We start from the raw sequence: 23,072 nt of genomic DNA, 5'->3' as shown, positions 1-23,072 counted from the left end.
TTGGAGATCAGTTTATTGCCCCATTATCCTTATTTTAGTATTTTATTTACGCGATTAACACGTACTTAAGGTGTTATTGAGATGGTTGCATGATTAATTGCATTATGGAGAAAATATCGATACGTTCAATTTAATCGTTGAATAACTTGTTAATCATATTAGCTGACATTGCATAATAATGTTTACTTTTGCTTCAGCTTAAAAAGGTTACCCTTTATATACTGGTAATATTATTTAAATATTAAATATTTGTGTGTAGGGATAAAAGTGTTATGATGACTAATTTCGAATATAAACTACAAAATGTGCATAGTTTTCTTTTCTTCGTTTTTTGGTATTATATTAAACTTATCTATTCTTTCTAATAAACAAAATTTCCTAGACCTTCGTTCATTTTTGTAATCGTTACAGTTTTGTCATTGCCTGCATTTGGCATAATTAAGTTCTCACATTGTAGGTAACCTTAGACGTCATATTTCCATCAGCTTGGACTTGGTAATCATCGCGTCTATTATGCAAATGAAGATGTCTGCCTTGCATATGAATATTGCGATGGGACCAAAAATTAATTGAAATTCAATGTCGGTTCAATCCATGTAATATTAGCCGCTTTGACATTAACATTGCCCTTAAAATTAACGTGGCCCACACACTCAATGCAATTGGCGTTATGATAAGGTCGATTTAAATAGCTCATTTATGATAGCCATAAATGCAGGTGGAAGTGCAGTTCTCTAGCAATATTATAAAAACGAAGATAGAAAAGACAGGAATTAAAATAAGCAAACAGGAATTGAAACTGAAAGTTAAGGCGAAAAAGAGCATGACAAATCTCTAGACCAACCCATAAATAATTCATTATCCAGAATCTCGATTCTCAGTCAGAGCAGACAAATCAGTTCAGTAGATCACAGAAATAAGCTTGAATACCAATTGATTTCTTGACTTTGGTTCCTCAACCGAAAACCAGCTACCATCCCATTCGAGTTCATTGATCGCGGCAGTTTGCTGCTATTCAGTTTCGCACTAAATGCTAATTCACAAAACAAATCGGCTATAAAAACACTATCCATTGTCTGCCGTTGACAGGCTATACCAAATATAAATAATAATAACAAACACGAGTGCGGGGCTCCACAGAAACAAGTTTCAAGTGCATTGACACCCGCTTTTGGGCGAAACTTAGGCGCATTCAATGTGAAGGTCGCTTCGATTTGTGGTACTTTTGTTTGACAATTGTTTTCTGCTACACTTTTGTTTTCATTTTGCCAAAGTTCAACGACGCTGCTCTTTGGTGACTAATTGCAAGGGGGAAGTCTTTGGTTGTCGCTAATGCGGGTTAGTTTAGCGCTATAGGAAATGTTTTGGGGCACAGTGAACCCATTAAACTGCAAGTTTTGGGTGGGAAGCAAATAATTGAAAAATATATTTTGATGGCTTTTAAAGAAAGAGGTTTTTTCAATGAATGGATGGATACAACTGGAAAATAAGCTCTTTACTGAGTAAATCTTTATTTGTTGTATTTTTAATAAATTAGTTATCAATTACTTCTCACTTTTAAGCAATATGCTTCTCTTTAGTCAGGCAGGCTAAATTTTTAGTATTTAAATAAAAAAAGTCGACGAAACGAAAAGTTTAAAAATTATTTTCGTTTTAAAATGATGGTTAATTTAATTATTTAAGCTATTTTTCAGAACTTTATAATGAGCAGATTCATATATTTAAATATTTTTACTTCTGAGTAAAACTACCTTGTTTTAAAAATAATATTTATTCTGCTAAAACTTTTAATATGCAATAATCTTGATGTTATAAAACAAATTAATTTTCAAAAATTGAATTTCTGGACTTAGCCCACGCTATATTATTATATTATAAATATTCTACCTTATATAATGTACTTACCATCTCGAGATGCAATTAACTAACAATCGTTGTCAGGATCACTTATTTGGTTTCAATTATTGCTCGAAAGCCAACTGTTAAGTAATAAGGGCTTTCTGAGCAACAATCAAAATTATATAAGTGTCCGTTCAGGAGCTCTTATATAAAGTAACCAAACTTAGCCAAAAGGTTAACACAATTTTGAAAATCACAATGCACAAAGCTATTTGGATGTATTTTTGGCAGGCGAACACGTCTGCACGGTGTGAGAGCCGCACCGGAACTGCAATACGGTTGTCCAGTCGCTGACGTTGTATCCTTGTGATCCTGGCCAAAAACTGCTAAGCAACACGAACGAAATGCCTTCGCGAACCGAGCGGAAGCCAACAAGGAAGCAACATCCCTCGTTGTCGGCGGCTTTTATCCTTTGGGCCTATGCGGCGTATGCGTGTTATGCAAACGACAGTCGTTCGGCTCTCGCTCGGCATCCCTTTTACAGGCGACCAATGAGCGTCCTGGCTATTGTTGTTGTTGCCCTGAAACTTCACTGTTCTCTGTTGCGCAAGCGTAAATTATGTGAAATTTTGAATTTTTACTTTTTAGTTTATTGTGTTTTTGTAGTTGGAACGCCCCTAAAGGTGGTTTTAATTTATTCTTGGGTAATTTAAGAAGTTTTTAATTGTTTAAATGGATTTCATTTAGTGAATTTTATTGCATTTTTTTGCAGACTGACCGATATACGGTTGAGTTTGGGGGGAGAAAAGGATTATGACTGTTGCTCAAGCTAGAAATACTCTCTAAATTTGATTATTTTGCATCATACTGCGTATAGGTTATGAATATTCTATACTTTTTGGAGCGAGTAATATTTATGTAATATGTAATTTTCATTCTTGTTAAAATTCTTTAAAATAATTTTATGAGTCAGTTGGAGCCTGATTATTTTGCATGATACGCGTATAGGTTATGAATATTCTATTCTTTTTGGAGCAAGTAATATTTATTTTCATTCTTGTTAAAATTGTTTAAAATGATTTTAAGAGTCAGTTGGAGACTTGTTTTTATTGTATTGCTTTTCTGATAGAATAATGGTCAAGTAAGGGAAATCAAGTTAATTATTTAATGTGTATTTTATTTAAATCTGTTTTAGTTGGAGTACGAAATATAACAGTATTAACGAATAGATTTCCAATACATTTTTTTAATTCGAGTATTGGTTCGGTTTGCATAACTTTAAAATGCCTATTTAAGATTTCAGGTAGTGGAACTTGGATTTGCTAGTTAATATGGTCGAAAAGGATTAACCCTTCCCTTATTTTGTAGGTATAGCGCATTTAAAATGTAAGCTGTCAGTCCCTTGGAGAATATCCCCCATCAATATACTTAGCCCCACCGCTCTTCAATTATTTCCTAACAGCCGCAACTAAAACGCAATCAACACATTCGCAAACTAAATTTCCATGAGCTGACACTTACATTTTATTTGGCAAATTGTGATTGACAAGCTGTTGACACGCTTTTAAGAGGCCGAGGGCTGAAATAGCCGAGGGATAGTGGATAGTCACAGCCCCACATAACCCCTTTCGCGGCCTGGAGATTTTTCGCAATTAAATATTGAAGCCAGCACACGGGCAACATGTAACAATGCAAAGAACTGGGAGGAAATCCAACGATTGCAACCGAAGTGCATCAAATATGCTGACTAAATTATTTATGGAGTTGTTTTGGTTCTGGAGACGAGAACGAGAACGAGGCCTGTGCAACATTTCAATATGCTAATTACTTTTTGACTTCGCCGGGGGATGTGGCAAACAAATGCAAGTGGGCGCCATGGCGATCAAAAAGGAAAGGTAGAGCAAGTGCTAATCATTGCAAGATGCCTGCCACGATTTCCCAGGTGAATGCAAGTTCTGTAACAAATGCCAAAATCCATCGAAGGCGACACTTCAACCGAAAGAAACAGCGAAACATGGGCAGGGAATGGCAAGGAATGGAAAATGTGTCTACAATTTGGAAAAGGAAACTTCACAGACCTGACATCATCGTCTCTGGGTATGCGCAAAACCCTTATCCATCTATTCCGCGGCATTGTTTTTGCGTGACAATTGGGCCAATTTATTATTCATTAGGTTAAAAAGTCACAGAGCAACACAACACGAACTGAACCCAAACTGACAGCCAGCCAAGTCTCAGCCATTTGTAATGCCACGCCAAGTGGTGGCCTCCATCGAATTTCACCGGGCGGAAGGGATTCCTTGATGGATCCCGGGAAGCAGTAGCATTTCAACAATTTAACCTGCAACTTTTCGGGGAAATCTTCTAATTGATTTCCGGGAAAAAAACCTTGTTTACCTTTTTGCTTTTTCAACATTCGGTTTAAGTTTAATTCCGACAGTTGCGGTTCGAGATTCTTTGTTGGCTAATTAGATTGTGAGCATGTAAACAATAAGAAACCAAAGTTGGGACATGAGACAAGGCTAGACTAGGATTTAAGAATTTTTAAAAAGTTTTGTTTTATAATAGTAACTAAATTGGAAAGGAAGCACGAGTTAGTCGTGTGTTTGTCGGCTGTTGGGCTTAGTTAAATTAATAAAATATATTAGATTTAAAATATACAGAATTTAAAGTCAAGTGTTATTTGGGTGAGATATCCAATTTGAAATTTAAGTTAATGACTTGGGGTTACAGGATTAAACGAAAATGCGATTAGATCAATTTATTAATATTAAAAATGTTGTAAAATGTTTTGCTTTTAGGGTTTGTACTATTTTTGAATTGCGCATTTGTGAAACATATACCTGATATTAATGTTTTATTTAATGAAAAGGTGCTATCAACTTTTTTTAAGTTTGTTTACACTAGATTTTCAGATTAAAAATTGTAAATTAAAAGCGTTCAAATTTATTATTTGGCCAATATATACCACCGTAAAGCAAACCGAAATATTGTTTGACATTTTAAATTTTTTGGACTTTTTAAAAAATTGTGATATCGGCAAGGTTTTAAAAACGGTTTTTTGAATGATTTGTTTGTTAAAAGTTTTGTTTTTTAGTTACAACAGTTTTTTATATTTAAGCTGATTGCAAATAAGTTAATTTAAGTACAAATATTACTTTTTTTGTTTTTGCTTGCATATGCATATGGATTTAAAGTGTGGACCGAAAGTGTGTGTATGTGTAAGACATTAATTAATTTGAACTTTTCAATTAGTCTCTAACTCGAGGCTCTGATCAGAGCTATATTTTTCATGAGTCAAAGTGTCGAATGTGAAACTAATTAAAATTATTACTAAATTCGAATCGGTGGTTACACTGAATCAAATCCGGATAAACCACGTTTCGAAACTAACCTAAAAGAGCTGTTGTACCATAATTTATTTAGTTTTGGTTCAGTTCAGCTACTTTTTGTGTGTAATCGTGGGAATGTTTATTATTTTGGAAATTAATCGTGGGAATGTTTATTATTTTGGAAATTAAATTAAAATTTAATGATGATGGAACCCGTTGAAAATAAACCATATTTTAATATGTAATATGCTTCATCCAGTGGAAATATTTAATGTAAGCCCCCATCCTCGCATTTGCAATCGGGCATTTATTTTAATTAAGTCGGCCTTAATTTAATTCATATTGAAAGCATCAATCCACCTGGCCAACTGCAAGCCCATAATATATTTTTCCGTCAAGGAATGCCGCTCATAGGCCTAATGGACATAAATGGAAATTCTATTAAGGTTATTTCTTGGCTCTCCGCCTCCACCGCACTTGACACATCCTACCGAGCACTCGTCAATTAAATCAGGCAAACAAACGGGGAAAAAAAGAAAATCCATCCGAATACGTATCGGACTGCGGAATTGTGGCTTTTTGCTGGCTGACTTCGACTTTCAACCTTTTCGGGACTGTTACGTAAAAAGGATATGGAGATGTGCTGAGTGTGTGCGGCAAGTCAGTTGTCACTTTGATGAGCGGGGGCGGGGATTTCCAGGGGGTTGCCGGTAAAAACTGTCAAGCGCAATAATGTCTGTTGATACGAAATATTTCCACACTTGCCACAGCAATTTGGTCAACGTAGGATTGCCCATTTCCCGCTCCACCTTTGATTTTCCTTCTCTACCTGCATATTTTCCGCTCGTTTTGCCTACTTTTCTGCATATTTAATACACAATTAAGCAGTTTGACTAGCAGCTAACATGGAAAATGCATTTCCGTGCTTTTCATTTGATCGCTGGCGAGTGGCGAGAAAAAGGGCAGGGGTCGAAAAGTCAGGGAAATGTGGGGACAGCACTTTGTGTCAAGAGTTCAGATGTACGCGCGTGTACTGAGTTCAGGCTTTCGGTGCTAATTGTCAAAAAGTGCTGTGAAATATTTTCTCTATTTATAGATTGATTAAATGCCACAGAAGAATACTGAATCTGCATCGGATTTCTCTGATTTCTGGACTGTTTAAAAAGTTGGTGAACAATTTTGAGTACAATTTTGAACAAAAAAGTTAATTTAAGGCTTGTCTTATCAAAAGTAGAATTTTAAGGGTGGGATTGGGTATATTTGATATTTTATAATAAAACTGGTTCGATTTATTTGATTTATCCAGTAATTTTTTGTTTCATTCCTTTACTAACCTAACTGTGACAAAATATTAAAAAAACGCAATTTTACTGTGTTCACCGATTTTCACCCAAAAATATCGGAATTTAATTTAATTGTTTTTATTTTCGATTACTGTATGAAAATTCTATCTCCTGGAAAGACTTATTTTTAATAAGCATTTTTTACAGCCATTAAAAGTAAAAAGTGTGTATTTTTGTAAAATGTTTCGTCTTCCCACGAGTCAGGTTTATAAGGCAAATAGGGTATATGGTATTCGTCGAAAAGTATGTAACTGGTAGAAGGAAGCGTACCCTATAAGGTATATATAAATCATAGACCGATCGATCTAGCATGTTTGACTGTCTGTCCGATGGAACGGGTAGATCTCGGAAACTAATAAAAGCTAAAAGGTTGGGATTTTTCAAAGATTTCTTAGCAGTGTATTTTAGTTTATTTGTAATGTCATGCCAAATGAGCAAATAATAATGTTGGCTATCTCAGATTCTGTCGACATATCGTTTTCCTTTGTTTTTATGTTCCAAGTTTAAAATGGATCGGTCAGCCGTTTAGAAATACCGGTGAGCACGGGCTTTCAAAAAGTTTGTTCCAGAAAAATGCCAAATTAAAGTATAACACTGGTCGGTTTGAAATTTAGGTTCTTTCGTTCTAGTTAGAATTTAGAATTCGTTAGAAAGTGTGATTTTGTGCGAATTGCGAGTGGTGTCTTTTTTGTTAGGTAACATTTTTAGATTTTTATACGCTCTGCAGAAAGTACTATAATTTCATACATATATAAAGAATTTACTGGATCAGCTAAATAGACGAGTCGAGTTTTTACGCAAACTAGTTCGTTAGTTTTAAAGATATCGGAATTAAACTTTTCCCAAAAGTCTTATTTATATTGCAGGTAGTAGTACATCGATATACACATAAAAAATGCACTCAAAAATTAATATAAATTATAGCTTTGGTGCTATTTGACGTATTCGAGGGTGTAACGAAAATCTCAACCAAAGGCGGTTAGTTTTGTGTATTGAAATACGTAAGAATCATAATGGATTTTGGATGAACAAGACTTCTGACACCAGAAATGATCTTATACTCTTGGGAATATAATTTTTTAATGTTTCAGAATTTCGAGTCGGTCAGCGAAGTGATAATATATGTCCTATTATAATAAGAAGTGAAAATAATAGGACAACAAATTATGGATTCGTTGATTTTTATAATTTTTTTTCAGGATTTCTGTAGTTTTAAAAGAGGTGTTGATTCCATATTCTTGAAATTTGGCAGACTGCACTATATTATTATCTTATCAACATTAATATTACAAAGTATTTTTATTTTTGGAAAGAATTTTGTTAGTTGTTTCCTTGTTATTTTTCTTGAATTTAATTTTTTTTGTAATTAAATAACGATAGCTATTTAAATTCATATTTCTATAACACAAAAAGTGCACAGCTAGCGGATTTGAACAGATTTGAATGTATATTTTTGATTTTTTAATAATAATTGTATTAGAAGTCTTAAAATGGGTCGACCTGATTAAACTTTGAGAGGAAGTTCCAAACCTTCTGATTGACAGTAAAGTTTGTGGGTATATTTAGTAAAAACTTAGAACCAAAAGTTAATAATAAGTCTGGTGAAAGTTTAAAAAAAGGTTTGGAAGTCCTTTCTCTAGATTAGCTTTTGAGATGACGTGTTCTTATGTTAAATTTATTAGGTTTTGTGACCTTTTGTTTTCTTTAAAATATTTATCTTATCTTTCCTTTTTGTTTGGCTGATATTACTGACATAATTTAACAGTAATTTAAGTTTGTTTAACGGATACTAGTTACGTAAAGTTTTAAAAAAATTTTTGTATATTGCATGACATGCAATGTTGAATGTTAATAAAATATATTTGTTTTGAATAGGTATGTGTGTTGTGTAAAAAGATTCGCATTGATTTGCTCTATCATGCCTAAAGTAAAATCAAAGTCAAAGAAAAAGTGGAATTTTGTATGTAAAACAATTTTTCTATTCTTTATTAATTTAAATATTTAAACATCATTCTGCACTTACAGCTGGTGCTTGACGTCTGACGTCTAATTTCAACTTTGCCATTTTGTTCCCATACCCAGTGGTCATTGGCCAGTTTTGTACCTTTACTGACCAGCACAAGGACTTTCTATATATGCAGTCGTTCTACAATAATCACCATCCCTACCTACCACTAAATTGTTATTGTTTCTTTTTGTATACCTCATTCCGCTTGACCATTTCACGATTGCTGCGTTTTAGTCACGATGGTGGTGGTGGTATCTATAACTCTTAGGGGTTGTTCGTGTCATAGAGAGATTTCTGTTCTGTTGCTTAGCATGGTCAGTCAGTGAGTCAGTCAGCCTGACCAGCCTTCTCTGGCGATCTACTTGCTTCAGAGAGGGGTGGTTCTAGTTTTTTTGTTCTTTGTTGTCATATTTGGTGGCATAAAATGGCGTCTGCAAAACTGGAAATATTTTGAAAAACTTTTTTAGCTAATTTAATTTGTATGTGGCGATTAAATTAGCCACGAATCAGATAGTTCAGAATATAAAAATCCATATTGCGTTTTTTATGGCTGATGGTGTTGATTAAAAAATTTAACAATATAATTTTGAGTGATTATCTTGCGTTTGAAAGCATTAAAAATGTATTTGCATACCAACTGAATCAATCGAAAAATATGTGAATATTCCAGTTTTAAATCATGATATATTTTCCAGTTTCTAAGATGCCATATTAATATCCAATTATAAATAAGTACTAATGGGCATCGAATTTACATTGATCTAAAAAATGCTGACGATTTTAAAAAATGTTGACAATGTCAAGATTTTTTGTTGTGCGAATTTTGTGTGAATCGATATTTAGATTTTTAGATATTTTTTAATTTTTTCATAAGACAGACGTCTGCAGACGTTTTTCTTTAATCTTCTTTGTGGCTTAAATAGATTGAAACTAAATATTGTTTCCTTTTTTATTTTCTTCTAAATATTTTATTTTGTTCATAAATAAATTTATGGCACAAAAATATCAGTCTTGTAAATGTTTGTTTTCTCCTTCTGAAAAATGGTCAAAATCAATTTTATTGAAGATTTATGTTTTTTATGGATAAAACTAAACGATATGTTATCATTTTCAAATTTGGTTTCTATTGTTCTCAAAATTTATGGGTTTTATTTTGTTGAATAGTGTATGGTTTTAAATTGTTAAAACTACCAACATTTTTTGCAAACCCAATTTATTCCTTTTGATCTGGAGAATTCTTGGTCTCAACATGTTTAAGAATTCGTGTAGTGCTTTAAATCGAGAAATTTGTTATCGCTATCTTGTTCTGGAGAATTTGATTTTAATGATGTTTCAAAAATGAGTAAAACGATTTCGTTGTCAGTTTGGCAGATGGCATCGGAATCGCAGATAATGGTGCAGGTCTAAATTTTTTTTATGTTGTATAGTTTTTTAGTACAGTTATTATTTTTATACCCGTTACTCGTAGAGTAAACGGGTATACTAGATTCGTGCAAAAGTATGTAACAGCTAGAAGGAAGCGTTTCCGACCCCATAAAGTATATATATTCTTGATCAGGATCACTAGCCGAGTCGATCTAGCCATGTCCGTCTGTCCGTCTGTCCGTCTGTCTGTCTGTCCGTCTGTATGAACGCTGAGATCTCAGAAACTACAAAAGCTAGAAGGTTGAGATTTCCCACACATATTCTTTGGCTTCCTACGCAGCGCAAGTTTATTTTAGCCGAGCGCCACGCCCCCTCTAACGCCCACAATCGCCCACTAACGATTTTAAAATGGGTCCTGCGCCCACATCTTTAAAGATTTCCGAGAAGTATAAATGCAATTTTGTTGTGTATATTTATACCTATCGAAATGTAGAAGACATTTTTCAAATCGGTCCATTCATTAAAAAGTTATACGATTTATAAATTGTCAACATATATCTATCTCCCTCGCACTCCCTTTAGCTGAGTTACGATTATTAGTCGGGACACCAACCCGTCCCAGCGTTCGCTCTCCCTTTAGCGGAGTGACGGGTATTAGATAGTCGGGACACCAACCCGACTATAGCGTTCTCTCTTGTTTTGTTTATTCCCATTTGATTGTTATATTGCCTATTTTTCAGGGCAATGACAATGTTCTAAACTAAAATGTAATGTTTCTAATATTAATTTCATTTTTGTATTTTAGATCTTGTGCTTATAATGGATGTTTTGATTTTAATGATGTTTCAAAAATGAGTAAATCGATTTCGTTGTCAGTTTGGCGGATGGCATCGGAATCGCAGATACTGGTGCAGGTCTGAAGTTCTTGTTTATGTTGTATAGTTTTTTAGTACAGTTTTAATTTTTTTATTTCCATTTGATTGTTATATTGTCTACTTTTCAGGGCAATGACAACGTTCTGTACTAAAATGTAATAGTAATTTCATTTTTGCATCTTAGATCTTGTGTTTATAATGGATGTTTCTCTGTGTTTTAATTGTATGATTTTTAAGATCTTTAATCCAAATATATGTATTTTTTCTTGTTTTTGTCGCCTTTAATTTAAAATTTATGTGTAGGTTTTTCATAATACATTATAACAACTCATTTTTGTTAGGATTGTTAAGGAAAAGGAGCAACAGCCGCCGCCCCCTCTGCCCTATGAAATCAACCACCCCCTGCCTCGTGTCCTTCTCACTCCCGGCGGCCATCTTTGAAAAAGTGTCTGCTTTCTCTATACGCACACATGTTAAAAAATGCTTTAATTTCAAACAGAAGAAACGAATTTTTGATAATTTCAATACATTAATTTGTTTAAACAACTTCACAAAGTACTTTTAGTCCAATTGTTTCGGGGTTTGCCAAATTTTTGCTTGTCCGAAAAAGCTTACCAAAAATATTCACCAATTTTGCATTGAATAAATGTAGCTGATTTTAATTTTTGTATTCTTGGTAAACTTTTATCTCGTTAATTTTGGTTAAATTTTGTATAATTGGTTTTTTGTGCAACTTTAGAACGTTTGTTTTAAACAAATAAAATGGGACGAATGTGATGCGAGTCCGCTTTTCATAAATTTTCCTTTGCTATTATTTTGTCGGCGTTTTTCACTTTTTGCTCTCCACGCGGCATCTGCTTTGGTTTTCGGTTCGTTTTCGCTCTCTCTTTTTACACTTTAAAGTTTCAAATGCGCAAAATCCAAAAAATATTCCGCAAGGACCATGTGCTTTTTAGAAATCTATATGTATAATGTATGTGTGTTTAATTTTGACGCGCACTTTTTGAAATTTAGAATTTTTTGTTTCGATGCATAGTTTTTCTTTTTTATTTAATTAAATTCTGAGGTTACAAATTTTAAAAAAGTAAAGGAAGAAATTTATTAGATTTTTCCATTATTTTGTCTAATGATTTTTAGAAAGTTGTTTTAACCGCATATGGAAAGAAATTCAAAAAATTAGTCCAGTTGCGAAATTAATTTGCACTACTTGTGCATGTTAAAAAAATGTATTAATTCGATAAAAGCGCAAGAGTTTATAGACACATTTTTAGCACAAATACTACCGGAGTAATGTTTTTGATTATGATATATTATTTCATGAAACTTGAGGAAGTTTTAAAATATTTTGCTGACTTAGAACAATTATAAGAATTTGAATTTTGAAGAAAAATTTGATTGTACTCCTCGGAGCGATGCTGCTTATCCGGCCACGCACTTTTCACGACTAATTCCCCATCCGAATGCGCCGAAAAGAATTTTTTAAAATTTCAGCAGCGGCTGCTGCGAAAAAGTTTGAAGCGATCGCTCTCGCCTCTTTTTTTTAGAGTTTTACAAAGGGGTGAAACGTAATTTGGCCTGGGAAGCGAAGAGGAGGCAGGAGGATGATGTTCATCCCCTTGGCGGGCTGTTTTGGGAACCCTTAAAAAACGGGTTGCCTTCGCCTCTCCCTATTGTTTGATTTCGATTGCGATTGTGTGTGCCGTTGTGTGTGAGCCTGCAAATTGTGCAAACAGCGTCTAACATTATCATTATCCCAATCGTCATGATCTCCGTTTGCGTCATCATGAAGTTGGCCTTGCCCAATAATCCCAGACAGCCAACTCCGATTTCCGATCCTCTCTTTGTTGCGAACGTTTTTTAGAGTCCTTCATTTGGCGCGCTTTTTGGTTGCCTTGATTTCTGGCTGTTTCCTTGCTCTTCCCGCTTCCTTTTCAAAGGACATTTGGTCGCTTTACGGTCTGCCTTCTTTTTTTGTTTAGTCCTCTGTGCCTGTCTGTCAAATTCTGTTTTCAACATTTTTCACTCATTTGCATTTTGTTATTTAAAATAGCTTGAACGAAACTGAGAGGTTCTTAGGCACTTGGAATAAATTTAAATTAATTCCGCGATGAAAGATTTGAAAATATTTGATATATGAAGGCAATTTTTATTGCTTACAACAAATAAATATACATTTGATTATTGTAAAATAAATCTCGTCGAATAGAATTTTATTGTGCAACGCTGAGGAATCATATTCAGAAGTAAGTTTGATATAGAGTTAAGCTAAAGCAGACTTGTTTAAAATATTACAAAAGTTAATTTTATTCATGTATTATCTGTTATTATAATAATAATCGTAATCGTTTTTTCTTCAACTCAGACTATTAAATTATTTGATCAAATTTATCAAGGATTCAAATGAACTCACATATAAAACAACTAATATTGTTCTATGAAAAGCTAGCGCCAAAAGTAGATAAATTTTTTCAAAAATTTGATTGTCCCACTGTAGCCTAAGATAAGCAAATTTGTGAGCTGTACGGTATGAATAAAGTATTGCATAATATACAAAGATCACTATAACTATAATAAACGATAAAAGAGTTTAGCTTCACATTTGTCTCACAGATAATCGTGAATGCTCTCATTATTTCATAACGAATTAATTCCGAAACTGTTCCATGCTCAATACATTTTAGCAGCTTAGGATCTAACCCTTTTTATGATAATTTAAAACATTCCTTCAGTGATCCGACAGACTGAAAATAATCTTTGATGCTGATGCTGCAACTGATGCAACTCATCCCATTATGATCCCTGCCCTTGCGAGGTGAATGAACTGCAAGGAATATGGGAAAATGTCAGGGGCCAGGTAACAAACAGATCTTCCTCCCCTCGGCAAGACGCCTTGCTAAAAGGAAGAAACGTAGATTTTTTACAGGATTTTGTCCCTTCTTTTGTCAACCTTAAAAAAGGTAAAAAGAAGGTAGACGACCCTGACAAATGTACGCAAGATGCGCAACTAATTTGAGACTCTGAAGGAGGGACAAATGAATTGGGAGCATGGCAACGCAACCCCTAATTTGCATGGAATCCTCAAGATCCTAGGAAAAAAAACACACATATATCATCTGCTCCACATAGACTGTCACTCAATCAAGCAATTCTTCTATCTCCTCGAGCAGAGTGCATTAAGTTCAGATTTCGTTTTCCCGATCATTGCACAATCACGCTCCTCATCTAGCCTTTTTGCACAGTGAACCCGAACCCAAATAGTTCTCTGCTTTCTATAGATTTTTTGCTTTTTTAATTGCAAACGAGGGGAGGGTTAGCGAAAACTGTAAAAAAAACGGTTAGGGTTTTTTGGGCAAAAATAGAAAATATTTGCACGCATATCCCAGCAATTACTTACGGTTTTTTGAACACTTCCCTAGGGCCCTTATTTCTATTCTCTGAAAAAAAGGGGATGAGTAGAAAAAACGAGATGGAACTAAACCCTTTTTGGGTGCCATATTTTCTTGATAGCCCCCGTTAAGCTAATTTCTGAGTAAACCCGCAGTAAAGTTTTGCCTCTATTGATCTCTAACACCTACACTTCGATCGGAGTCGAAACTGGAGTGGTTTCCCATCAAGTGGCGATCAACTTACAGCGATTCACAAAACCGTAAAACCCCGAGCAGCTGCGCAAAAAAATTGTTCAACCCGCTGCTAAAAAAAAATCTCGTCGGGTACAAAACAAAAACAAATGCGAGACGGCCTAAAAAATAAAAGGGGGAAATTCAATGCCGTGAAAAGGGTAGACGGCGGAGAGAGGGTTTTGTCGATCCGGACTCTGGAGTTCGTTATCCTTGCCCGAAATCGTCGAAGGGGGCACAAAAAACACACACACAATGCAGCATCGTCGCAATCATCGTCTGACAGCTCGGCGCGCAACTGCAGCGTCAGTTTGGTATGGTGTGGCATAATACTATATGCTAGTTATAGGGTTGCGATTTGGGGTTTACGGGAAGTTTACTTTAAAAAACTCCGAGCTCTGAAAACTGCAATGGGTGTTAACGGTCGCTGCGGCGGCGCTGATCCGATGCCAGCTTGCTCATCATGATCACGGCCATCATGACGATGATGACTTGGCAGAAGATTGATCTCGTTGAAATCAAAATAATGAAATTTACTTCCGCTTTATTCTCCCTTCCATGAAATTTAATACGGCCTGTTAATGAAATTTTCACAATTTGTATACCCGCTTCCGATGGTAATTATTGGTGGGGGAGTTGCAGTTGATTACCAATTCGAGGATGTTGTATTATGTAGTCAAATAGGATTAAAATTCGAAGTCTGTTCATGTCAGATAATGAGAAACACGCATGTTTATTATTCATATTATTTTTGTCTAGAGATCCTTAAAAAAGATTGACTCTTGATGTTAGAAATTTTAAAAACCTTTTGTTTCCACTGTGAAAACGGTTAGTAGGAGTCTATTTCTATACTTCCTAAGAATTTTAAAGCGAACCAATACAATCAATTTCGTTTTTTATGTGTGTAAGAAGGATTTTATGACTGCGGCTCTTGTATTCTTCCATTTTTTCTTTAATTTTTGTATGCCTTGAATCCTTGAAATACGTTTAGAAATGTTACTACTTAAAATGTGTCCTTAATGACATTATCAAAACTCGAGATAAACAATTTAATTGTGGTAAAGAAAAGGTAAAAACCAGCCACACTTTTTAGTGTCCTTCTTTTGATTTGCAAAAAAACCAAACGAATCTCAAAATAAATATTTTTTTATTTTAAAAATTAATATAAAATATTTATATTAAATATTATCGCTTTCCCATTTTCTCAAAGTTTTCAGTTCTCGGCAAAGGTCCTTTTTGCCCTTACCTGGCTACGTTCTTGGACCATTTTAAACTATATATGTTCGTGATCAGCATCACCAGGTCAGCAATATCCGTAAAGCGCCATCTTCATGCGATTGACCGTACTAAGCGTATCTTTTAATTTTACAACCCAAGACACAAACCAATCCTTGCGTTTATGTAGAGTCGCATGTAATTTACGTTTCTACATTTTACAGGCTTAGAAATTCTTTGGATATCCGTACCTGTTTAGTACAAAATATATTAGTACTTTGAAACAAGGTACATGGATAGGAGTACAAAATAAATAGATCGCGGAGGGTGGGGCGAGCCCTTAAAAGATACATATAAAATTTCTGCTAAATAAAAAGGGTGACCACCACTTTATGATGCTCTGTTTGCAATATACAGGTAAAGGTGTCCCCGACTCAATCATTCCTTTCCGGTAAAAAGTTATAAAGTTAAAGTAAACGGAATTCTTCGAATATTATTTCACCAAAAAAGCTTACCCTGGGATTATATTATTTGGACCCCAGTCCAAAAACACGAGATAAAGTGTCACTCCAAACGATTCTCCGTGAATTTTCATCATCTGGCGGCAAGAGTAAACAAATCGTAAAACAAAACAATCTTTATGGCAATCCCCCCACGAAACAACTCACGTCGCAGGTGACGTCACATTTCGTTTTCCATGAATGGACTTTCATCAGCAATGGGAAATGGTGAAAACTACTATACTGCACGCCATACCAGTGGTTTAAGGTCAATGTGAGAGTTGTAAGAGGGAAGGTCAAGACTAGGTGCAGGCAACCCCAACAACACGAAAGACCACATTCCCACCAGATCTACAGTGAAACTTCGTTTTAACTGATTGTACTTTCTGAAGTAGTTTTTACTAAATAAAAACTTAAACAGAAAATACAAGTTATCTTACTAATATCTTACTGTATTCGTCTGGTTTAATTACATTAGTGGAAGTCCCTTGGATTTCGGGATGTTTTACCAAACTTCATTCTTTAAATTCTTGTGAAAAATTAAAATCCAATTCTAAATACAATATATACAAAGCTACTTTTTAACTCCTTATGATAGCTGCGATTTCCTCTTAAGTTGTAAGTTGGTTGGGTTATAATGTAATTACTTTAGGAGTGAAATAATAATAATAAACTATTTAAATTCCCTTATACATTTTGTAATTAAAGCATTGGTTACAAAACATTGGTAGAATTTCGAAATACAATTAATTCATAATCGATGTGCAACAGAAATAAATATCCGCAGGCTTAAAAGCTCTTGAAAAAGTATCTAAAAGTATGGTTCGTCTTTCACAATTTGAGTTTGGAGCCTTTGGACTCAAAATCAAACACATTAACTATAAATAACCCCTAAACTCATTCACAAATATTGGATCAAATTTCCTAAAACGATAAAACGAGGCTCTACTGTATGCACTCCATTCTCTCTCGATGAGTAACCGCTAGTATTTGCCCGCTCGTCGACGCTCTATCTCTCTCACTCGGCCCACAGACAACTTATCAGATATTTTCTTTTGTCCAGGGCTTAATAGAGAGAGAGAGGAGAACGCGAAAGAAAATCGTTTGGTTTTGGTAGCATTCGCAAATTAGTCGTCGAACGTTAAGCAACATATTCATAAAAAGTTGTCTAGCCAACGAATAAATAGATGTTTTTCGTCGCGTTGGTGGAAATTATGAAATAATCGCTTTGCGGGTGTGCTAAAACAGAATTTGCGCGACCAATTCTTCAGATATACCAAGATTTTTATTATAAAGATCAGCTATGGCGACCGAAACTACGAAAATGGTGAGTTTGATTTCTAGTTCATGGTAATTACCTGTGATTAGAGAAGCGATTAGAATTTCCTGCTGAAACTTTTAGGAACGTGGCAAAATTTTCACATTTTCGGTTAATTGTTTTTCGTTGACCTTGAACCAGCTTTTAATGCCCGGCAAGCCCCTAAGACTTTTAACGTCTTTTCGTAGCGAACTGTTGAGATCCGATAGAAACCTGGTTTGAGTTTAAGTAGCGCGTGGCAATCGAGTTAGGTAATAGAGTGTTATGTAAACAAAATGCTAAAACAAGTATCGCTGATACACCCTTTTTTATTTTATATGTTTTAAAATGATTATGAGATCAGTTTTCTGAAGGTTTTCGTTTAAAACATAATAATCTCTGGTTGGTCTTAAATTTAAAAATATTTTCCACTCCAAAGATAATACTTACTTATATGCACTTCCAATCATTTTGCTCTCTTATTCAGCAGCCCGGTTGAGTACTCAATCTATCAAGTGTCGTCATACTGTTTACACACCTACTTAACAACCCATGACCAGTTTTCATTATTGTACTGTTACGATATCTCTATTCCTCTTATCTGTTATCTAACTGAAGAAGCGCATTTTTGTGCAAAATCTTCGGAAATGACGCTGGCCTCTCCCCTCTCTTTTCCCCAGCATTATCTCTCTCGTGTCTGGCCAACCACCTGACCGAAAAATTAAATGACGACACCGAAAGATAACAATATGTACGAAATTATTCAGATTCAGCAAAATAATTACCGTACCCCAGGTTTCTCAAGGCAATTAATGGAAAGGCTTAAAAAGCTTAACTTTTTGCGAACCCGCCCAAAAACCTTTTTATTGAAGAGCAAATTTAAACACGTGCGATAAGCTTAAGTCTGGGATTTCCAGAAGCGCGAGGATCGCAAACAGACTTTATGGAACCTGGAAATTTCAGATAAATATTTGGACAGAAGCAGGTTGAAGTATTAAGGCCGTGGATTTGATGCACCAAGATCTACAGTCTGTAAAGATTTTGTGGAATTCGATATTATATAATATTATAATAGAATTTGTGTAGCCCTCCCCTTAACTTAGAAACTTGATTGCGCTTCCATTTATACTGTATCTCGATTGTACAGAACTCTATCTGATACCATATGTAAACAGCAGTTTATTGAACTAGCGTAAATCAAATTAATGAACCCCTTTTCGGTAATGAATGAACATGGTACAGATAATGCCGATAAATTTATTATATGTTTGTGAAACAATTGTGTACTAAGTGTCAACCCATTTTGTTCTACCCAGCGGGTCCAAAGATCTGTTGATTACTATATATTCGGAGTTCAAAATCCAAAACAAGAAATATGTCTGATGGGGATTAAGAGTACATTTAAGATATTTTTAGAAACCTCAAGCACTTTCGTTCTCTAACATTTGTTTACTCACATTTTGGCTCATAATCTCCATGTTACCTTGAAGAAAATACTTTTTTTTTGGGGGCCCCGCCCCCACACGTGACATGGAATGACGCAAAAGGAAAAACAATTGCAGACGTAGATCTGAAAAGTTTATTTCGATATATCCGAAAATAATGTATGCGTTCAATACGCGCAAAAATGTGGCTGAACTTTGCATTGGAATAAATTTGTGGCGTTACCTAATGTGACAAATAAAAATGAATTTTGTTCCCATCTTGATTCTTAATCGATATTTTTTCTTATATCGCCTTTATTTATTTGATTATGCTACAAAGTGATTAAATGTGGGTCAACGCAATCTGAGCCTTGATTTTCGGTTTGTTTTGTTTTGGCAGCAAAAAACGAGTTGCAAAAATCTTGAGACAAAATTTATTGACCAAAGTTAAACTGGTTTCGCTTTAAGCACAGGGGGGTTTCCTAAGTGAGAGCCCGTCTACGGATCTGTTTAAACTTCAACTTAAACTTGCACGTTTCATGTATAAATGGTCAAGCAATTAATGACCCAATATGGAAAAGTGCATCCAGACTAAAAACGAAAGAAACTGGATAGGAAACGGCTTTAATTCCAGAATGTCTTTCGACGTTCCTTAATAATAGAAAGCAAATGTTGGAGGAACTTAAAAGAAAAGCAGGTAATTAACTTGGCCCTTTGTAAGTTAATTGGAAGCAAATAAAATTAATTAACAACTGTTTTTATGTTAGGGGGTGCCGAGTGGTTAAGAACATTTTGTATTACGTAAGTCGTAAAAGGAAACTAAACGTATTTGGGAGTTTATTTTTAGTGATTTCAAAGGAATTTATCTGCACACATTTTACTAAAAAGGTTGAATTTTCCTACACTTGTATTTATGTACATTTGCCTTTAGAATTAACTTATGATTAATTAATGTATTGCATTTCATTATCGCCTTCCGTTTGTGCTCAATTAAACTAGACTTCGTTTTACTCAATGCAATAAAATGATCTCACTTGAGGCATTCGCTATGAAAAACTTCCCACATACATATAATATACATTTATGATTCATACAAATTTGTATGTATTAATAAATGAGCATTTTCTTGTTTATACAGCAAGATCAATGAAAATGAAAATGATCTGCTGTCAATGTGGCGCTTGCCTTTGGTGCAATTATCTCCCAATCTCCCTGGCGATATTCAATATGTAAGATATTTTTTCTGGCAGGTTCCTTAAAAGTTTACGTTTTCCTATAGGATATTATATTGATTTTCGGAATGCCTATGTATGTGTAAGTTTCTTAAGCGAGTCGTCCTTGTTCTCAATTGGGTCGATCCAATCAAAAATTTATGGTCAATTTCTATTCGACTTTGAAATTTGTTCGCATATTGATTTTTGCAAAGAGTGGTTTGGTTTCCAGTTAAACTGTAGACAGTAAAAAAACATATCCAAAACATTTCATTGTTCGATTATTTCCATAATAATAACAAAATAATTCGTTAGGTATTGTTTTAAAATACGCTTTGGCTAAACAAGTTTAACAGAGTTTTGTTTTATTATTAACTTATTTTTACATTTTATATTTCTGGCTAATGGTGAAGATGTGTTTTTAAAATTTAAATATAAAATTTCTTCCAACTTAATTAGGTGATTTTAATTTGCACACCATTTGTTGTTGAATTAGGAATAAAGAAAGTTATATTGTTTTTCTCAGTGTATCACTTTATAAAGAAACGTCTTGACAACAACTATTCAAATTCAAAGTGGGGGTCCTAAAAATAAAACTAATTTCACCACCTTCGATGAATCAGGAATCTTTAAGTATCTTACTTAAGCAGTGCCTCCCACTATCTTAACCGGTCACACTTATTTTTTATCAGCTTTTAGGAAAACCCCTAAAGTGGAGCATGCCAAATGCAGATGATAGAACATTTACACATGGCATGAACAGGAAAAGATTCAAGACCATTCCAGCAATCGATGACAGTGGCAACCACTTGTCACATTCATATCTTTTGTACTTGATGTAAGCGAACTGAAATTTTAACGGGCAAACAAGTTTCACGCTGATTTTGAGTTGACTTGTTGAGACTTTCCAGTGGATTCTGGACCTGTTGCCGACTTTCACCCAGTGAGTGGATGTCCCTCCCCATCGAGAAAGTTGCACTTCAATTAACCAGATTGCATGGGCCGTAAATCATCAATGCTTTAACTCGAGATTGATTTTAACATAATATGTTTAAATGTTTATTATAACTTGCTATCCACCTTACAAAGTTGAAACAATTATTATGATCTAGAACTCATTTATTTCTCTCAAAAAAGCTCTTGAACAAAAAACAAAGATTCTTCATTTTTTTTTTTTGTGTTTCTGGATAATAGAATAACTATTTATTTTTCTAGTTACAGGTTGGTAATGCAAATTAAATCGAATAAAAATGTTTCATACCATAATTTTACGAACATGGTTTAGTGATTTAAAACTACCTTACATTTCCTGGCCTGCAACAGGTGTGCACTGTTATTATCTTCAGGTGTCGCCAGGCTAATTAGTGAACTAAAATGCAGGTTGACAAGTCTGGTCTGGATTTTACAGCAGTTCCCGTTTGAACGGTCTAATGCTCGTTGTTTCTATTTCTGTTTTTGTTTTTGTTTCTGTTTCTGGTAACTTGCTCGCATTTGTTTTCTTGGGTTGCACATGGCAACGAGTTCCTCCTTCTCCTCCTCCTCCTCCTCCTCCTCCTCCTCCTCCTCCTCCTCCTCCTCCTCCTCCTCCTCCTCCTCCTCCTCCCCCTCTGCACCGTTTATCTCTCTACTCTCTTCGCACTGCTTGTGTGTCTGCTATCACGTCTTATGGCATTTCTATTCGAGTTTCCCAGTTTTTTTATTCCTGTTGCTTCTCGTGTATTGCAGTTTTTGTTTTGAGATCTTCTTCGCCTGTCTGCATTTTTTGTTAGGAGTGCACTCGTGACTAATTTTACCTGTCGGGGATCTTACAGGAATATTGGAACGAGAAAAAAAATAAAATTAAGAATAGCCTGAATTTTTAAACTAGTCAAAAACTAAGAATACAGCTTGTATATAACCTAAGGTCGTTACTAAAACCATTTACAAAAATTGTATCTTACTGGACATATTTTAAAAACTAATATCTTTGTTTCATACTCATTTCCTCCTAATTCATTATTGTATTTGGGATGACTTGATCGATATTCATTTACTATGATTTTTAAAGACCACGACATAACATTCCAAACCAAAGATTTGTGACCAATGCGTTTAAGCTTTGGTTTTTAAATGCAACCTTGCAAATCTTTAGCTTGTTAAGCTTACAAATATTAGTAGTATTTAATAAGAAATTAAACAGGGATGGTATGGAGGAGGATATAACCTTGCCACTTTCACCGTATTATATGTGATATATCAGCTAAACGAGTTGAATGAGAGGAATTATTCTTGGAAAGTGCGATTTAAAACCGGTCTCAATGCAGCTGAAGTCAGCGACCCCTGCATGAATGTATTTCATTTTTTCTCCGAGTGTATTGAAGCCTTTCTTAGGATGACCGTTAGACTCACGTTGTCATCGCTAGCCGCCCAAAACGTTCGAGTCTCGTCTTCTCTGCTCCCGCTCTCGCGCGCTCCCACACACACTGGTGCGAAAGACCCTACACCTACGTCGCGGCGCACCAACACGTCGACGGCGGGCGGTTGAAGCGGCAGAGCTATCGCCAAGTAAATTCAGTCGCGCATTTCACCGTTTCCGAATCGGACGAACCGAACCGGGCGTGTTTGCTCTCCTGCTGCTCTCGAGATCCGAGTCCCCACAAGGATAAATCCCCAAGTGGACCCCGAGCCTCCTGCCGCCAGTTTCGAAAAGTAAATAGAGTATTTGTTAAGAACTTGGAACCGAATTGGGACAAACCCAAATTCCTGTGGAGCCCAGCCAAACGGACTCTGCTGAACAACCGCCATGTGCGTCGTCGTCCTCTCTCTCTTTCTCTAAGCGATAAAAATACCGCGTTGCTTTTTGTGTTTATTTTAAAATTTTGGTTAGGAAGTGAACTCGAACTCGTGACGTTTGCATTTTCTCGACCAAACGAAAAGAAAACCCCCCGAGAAACCGTTGACCGAGTGCCAGTGTGAAGGTCTAGGCACAAAGAACCATGAGCAAGAATCTCTTGGGAGTGGGAGGCTACTTATAATATCAACAACGCCAGCACAGCCCTCAATGGTG

General features: G+C 35.2%; 1 protein-coding gene across 3 annotated transcripts in view; it reads left to right on the top strand.

Moving 5' to 3' along the window:
• Nucleotides 1-23,072, top strand: part of Indy (I'm not dead yet) — a 34,831-nt gene that overhangs the window by 1,239 nt on the left and 10,520 nt on the right. The window contains exon 1 of one of the 3 annotated variants that reach the window (XM_070214481.1): nt 17,227-17,421. The exons of 1 other annotated variant lie outside the window; for it this stretch is intronic. In XM_070214481.1, coding sequence (XP_070070582.1) covers nt 17,398-17,421 — 24 coding nt within the window. In that variant the 5' untranslated portion in view covers nt 17,227-17,397. Of the gene's footprint in view, nt 1-17,226; nt 17,422-22,617; nt 22,715-23,072 lie in introns of those variants that run through there. One more of the 3 variants, XM_044393942.2, reaches the window with a different exon arrangement.

Source organism: Drosophila takahashii, chromosome 3L (assembly GCF_030179915.1).
Source record: "Drosophila takahashii strain IR98-3 E-12201 chromosome 3L, DtakHiC1v2, whole genome shotgun sequence".
Classification (NCBI taxonomy): Eukaryota; Metazoa; Arthropoda; class Insecta; order Diptera; family Drosophilidae; genus Drosophila; species Drosophila takahashii.
This window is presented reverse-complemented; position numbering and strand designations above follow the sequence as displayed.